Source organism: Tupaia chinensis, unplaced genomic scaffold, assembly GCF_000334495.1.
Source record: "Tupaia chinensis unplaced genomic scaffold, TupChi_1.0 Scaffold000096_1, whole genome shotgun sequence".
NCBI classification, from domain to species: domain Eukaryota; kingdom Metazoa; phylum Chordata; class Mammalia; order Scandentia; family Tupaiidae; genus Tupaia; species Tupaia belangeri.
In genome coordinates this window covers 5,088,195-5,092,920 of record NW_006159558.1, presented here as the reverse complement: position 1 = coordinate 5,092,920, position 4,726 = coordinate 5,088,195, and the positions used below count along the sequence as shown (strand labels likewise).

The 4,726-nt window shown below is 43.6% G+C and overlaps 1 protein-coding gene across 1 annotated transcript in view; it reads left to right on the top strand.

Moving 5' to 3' along the window:
- The window catches only part of ADCY2 (adenylate cyclase 2), a 393,152-nt gene that overhangs the window by 296,957 nt on the left and 91,469 nt on the right, over positions 1-4,726 (top strand). The window contains exons 10-11 of the mRNA XM_014585843.1: positions 895-1,071; positions 4,348-4,391. Coding sequence (XP_014441329.1) covers positions 895-1,071; positions 4,348-4,391 — 221 coding nt within the window. The remainder of the gene's footprint in view (positions 1-894; positions 1,072-4,347; positions 4,392-4,726) is intronic.

Below are 4,726 nucleotides of genomic sequence, written 5' to 3'. Positions count from 1 at the left end.
GCAAAACAAGAATCCCAGCGCTTTTTTCTGTGTGTGTGTGTGTGTGTGTGTGTGTGTGTGTGTGTGCAGATATGAACCTGCCATACCGTGAAAGCCTCCATTGCTGGAAAGACCCAACCACCAGTGAGAGCTCCTCATTCTGGTCACCACACAGTAGGCTAGACCAAGGGACTCAGGGCTTCCATTTCTTCTAACTCTCGCTAATTCCTGCCACATGTGTGCTGTCGTTAGGTTACAGATTAAGATCTGAAGTTCTGGGGGGAGGTAGGTAACTCCCCCCGTATCACACAGCTGGTCAGTGGTGCAAAGGCCAGCACGAAAGGCCTCTGAACTGTGAAAGTCAGCATCACGAAATCAACAAGGTCAAGCTTGTGGGTGTCCCCCCTTGACAGCGTCCCTGAGCCCCACCTTCCCCAACCAGCTGCCATTGCTCTGGAGGAGGACGTGTGACCGGCTGCGGGACCTGTGGGGTGGTGGCATGGGTGTGAAGTACCGCAGAGGGCTGTGTTCAGGGAAGAGCACCAGACAGGGAGGGGCGAAGCCACATAGCCTTAGAGAGAGCCCAAATCCCTAAGGCTGTCAATTTAGGGGAAAAAATAGTCAAGGAAGAAATTACAACAGCTCGGCATATTCCATTTTGTAATCTACTTTATCAGAATATCCATTAACATGGTTATTTTTTCCCGTAAGTTTCAGTTACAGGTAAAGTTTTGTTACCTGGAGAAATATCACTCTGTTCAAGTGGGTTATTCTCCAGTAACACTGAGGAATAAGGGCAGGAGCAGAGGAGAGTGTGTGAAGCGGTGCTCAGAGGAACCGGCTTGGTCAGTGAGGCTGGAGCAGGAAGAACAGCGGGCTCTTGGGCGCTAGGTGTGACACTGTTTCTCACCCCAGGGAGAACGGCGGAGTCCTCAGCACCTCTTCAGGCCTCGCCACACCCTGGATGGAGCCAAGATGAGGGCTTCGGTCCGCATGACCCGGTACTTGGAGTCCTGGGGGGCAGCCAAGCCCTTCGCACACTTGCATCACAGGGACAGCATGACCACGGAGAACGGCAAGATCAGCACCACGGTATGCCCCCTTCGCCTCCAGACTGTCTGTGTGTGCAGGGAAGCTGGTCCCCACCCAAAGGCTGGGCCTCTCCTGCCACAGTACTCCTATCTGCAACGGTGCAGCTTACCAACTTCTGCTTGGAGATGAACTCTGAGCCTGCACTGCCAGGGTTCACCTTAGAGTGATTTTGTGTTATAACTTAATAACTCAAGACAGTGCTATTTACACCTGATGTAGCAACTGGATACACTTAAACTACTTTTGTAATCAAGTATATTTTTTTCCTATCATGATGCAGGTAGAGAGCTTTGAGCAATTTAATAAAAAGGCAAAGTCCTCAAGTCCCTGGCCTGTGGGTCGATGAGCTCATGCTGTCTCGGTGCTGCACACTGGCTGTAGTTCCTTTCGCTTCTTTCCGGCTTCCCACATACCATGGAGTACCAAAGCTCCTCAGAACAGGGACAGGCACTCTGGTTGTCTGAGCAGGAGATGAAAAATAGAAGGACCCATAGGAGGAGGGAAATGCAGTTAAGCACTTAGAATAATCCCAAGAGTGTAGTTAGATTTTTAACTATCTGTGAGTAAAATTTTATGTATGATATAGCATTAACCATGCTTATGATACAGTTGAGATTTAAAAAGAAACCATGACGTCATGTAATACTCAATGACAGATGAGAAGAAACAACCGGGCTCTCAGGTGGCTTCTCTCGGCACCTGTGCCTGCTCGCCATCTCTTGACATCTCACAGTGACATTCTCAAGCCCAAGAAGGGAGGTACCTGTTCCGAGTTAGTTATAGCTCTTCTACCCACTTCCCAAGGGCTTTGTTAAGCCAAAAAATAAATGCGATATGACAGAAGATTGTGACCCAACTGTCAACAGGGAGGCCACTAGGACATGTGCTGGAGGAATTTGCATCATGACAGACAAGACAAAGACCACAAGTAGGAAAGCAGATACATGATCAAGATCGCTAAGGTGCTGGTGAGGGCTGGCATGATGATAGCCTGGAGCAACAGCATCAGGATGAATGGGGCTGGCTATTCCAGGCAGGAAGGTGGGAAACCTCAGTGAATGAGAAGAGAAGGTTGGGAGAAGAACCAATCAGGGCCCCAAAGGTAGAAATCAGCATGGTGTCTTCCGGGGGTAGAGGTGGGCTGCTATGGCTGGACCGTCATCAGTGATGAGCAAAGGGAAGCCATGGGGTGAGATGTACTAAGATGAGAGTTTGTATTTCAGTCTAAGTGTAACATGGAGTTATGGCGGATCTTAAACAAGAGCAGCATATGATTAAATTGATGCATTGGAAAAATGGAGCAAGAGTGTGAGGCTGACCAGTGAGAATCTTGCCTTCAAATGCTAAGATTTTAGCGGTGACAGCAGAAACAAAGTCTTCTGCTAATTTAAAAGTAGAGCAGATAATACTGGAGATGGGTGGGTGCCTGAGAGTGAGGAGCAGAGGCGAATCCAGATTTTTAGGCTCTGCAGCTGAGGGGGGTGATGATGCCATCCGAGATGACAAGCACAGGAAGAGTCAGGTTATTTAAGAAAAATCAAAATGTTGTTCATGAACATGTTCAAGTCAGCGCCCCACTTAGGTACCTAAGTACAGCTAGGAAGCAGAACTCGGGAGAGCCTGAGCTGGATGGATATGGATGGGAGAGTCTTCAGTTCTGGATGATATTTGAAGCCGTGGCACTGGATGGGGTCATCAAGATGAGGTATCTGCAGAGGACATCCTGGAGCCCCTGGGGCCTTCTTGCTAGAGGAAAAGCATCCCTGGAGTCTAGTTTCCAGTTGCCAATGAAATACAATGCTTCTATTGCTTTTACGAGAAATAATGATTGGATGCTTTTGCCTCGGCACTGTATTTCTTGTTAGTGCTAATCGTTAATAACTACTTCTCTCATTGAGATCTACCATACACCAGCAATAGGTTGGTTGGTTTTAAAAAATAAAAATCATACATAAATGTTTGTGCTGTTCTTTATGTTTACCTATTGGGGAGGGGGGTCTTACTTTTCCAGGTGTGGTGGTGTTGCAATTGTTTCTTCCTTATCAGCCTTTACTGTCCACAGATTTAGGAGTGCCCATGTCGATAATTATCTGAGCATGGGAGAATAGGAATGATTTCAGTCTGTTGTTCTGTGCTGGTGAGAAGATGCCTCAATCAAGACTGTTGAACTGTTTACTGCTATAAGCTTCAAGAAGTTGTTTACAAAATTCGGAGGGCCTATTGAGCCAATTCCATTTTCTTAACCATCTGGTGTTACCTGTCACAAATTCAAAACTGAGGCTCATACCATCTTAGCAACAATGTAAGGCGTATTAAGAAGGCCCCAAGGCTTTGGTTAGTGCTTTAAGCTCAGGCAGCTTTTACTTGGCTGTGTGTCTGTTACTCACTTGCAGAAAGAGCCCTCACTGATACATTCCAGGGTGTAACAATTGTTGTTGCCAAAAGTTACTTCTATTATCTAATCCCTTGTGCTTAACTCCCAGACTCTTCTTTAAACATTGATGGGAAAGTTGAACCATGCATTGTTTCACTGTATATAATAAAACTTGGAGTTCAATTACATTTATAAAAATAAAAACCTTGCCTTTTTTTAGGCTAACTACACTTTCCAGTCTAACCTTACCGATTAAAGTAGCGTTAGAGCTGATTTGGCCCAACTTTTCTCTGTACTTCCGCCACAGATGTGTAAGTCTATTTATTAAGTTTATTTGTTTGGCAGTGAATTCTCCACTAATAAACTCACCAGTGTCTTCCCTGCACGCCTCCTTCAGGATGTGCCAGCCTTCGTGGGTTGGTTTCTTCTCTTTATCGAGTTGTTCATGACCTCCCGTACTTAGCTGAGGGTACCAGTTCTTAACAGCCTCGTGCAGTGGTAAGAATTGGTGGTAGGTTTGTGGTTATGTTTATGTCGGAGGCATTTTCTAATATTTGTCTGATACCAAAGTTCATTTTCATATGATTTTAAGTCATTTCCTGTCATTCTAATACTGTTGTCTGAAATCAGATCTGCCAATATCAGGATATAATTTTTTTAAATAACAAACAATCCTGGTCCTTCTATCACCGTGTTTACATATTACAGCAGCATTCTAAATATAAACTTTTTCATCTTAATATTTATAATTGAGGCCTTTTTTGCCACATGGATAATTGTTGCTAAATGACACTTTTCATGATAAAATAAGAAATATATTATACATCATTGAACTTCAATGTTTTTCACGAAGTATGCTTTGGGCAACTCATATTCTTTTTATTTTTTCTTTAAATATACAGGATGTACCAATGGGTCAACATAATTTTCAAAATCGCACCTTAAGGTATGATATGTCTTTGACTATTTCATTTTTAAAGGCTTATTGCTTTTTATTTATTTCTGAAAGTAATTATCATCAATTACAATAATTGGAAAGGCTACTCTTCTAAAAGAGCAGCTACTTGCTAAAAGCCTATTAAATTGCTTTCAGCTTCTAAAAATAGGACTGTGAGTGTCTTGTTATTAGAATTAAGAGAGGGAGAAAGCTGGCACCACCTGGTGAGCACTCCAGAATGTTGTTTCCTTAAAGCAGCTTTTCTTAATGCTAATGTGTAGTAAAAAAAAAAAAAAAAAAAAAAAAAGAAATTTTTTAAAAAAAGGGGGTTTGTTTAAAATTTC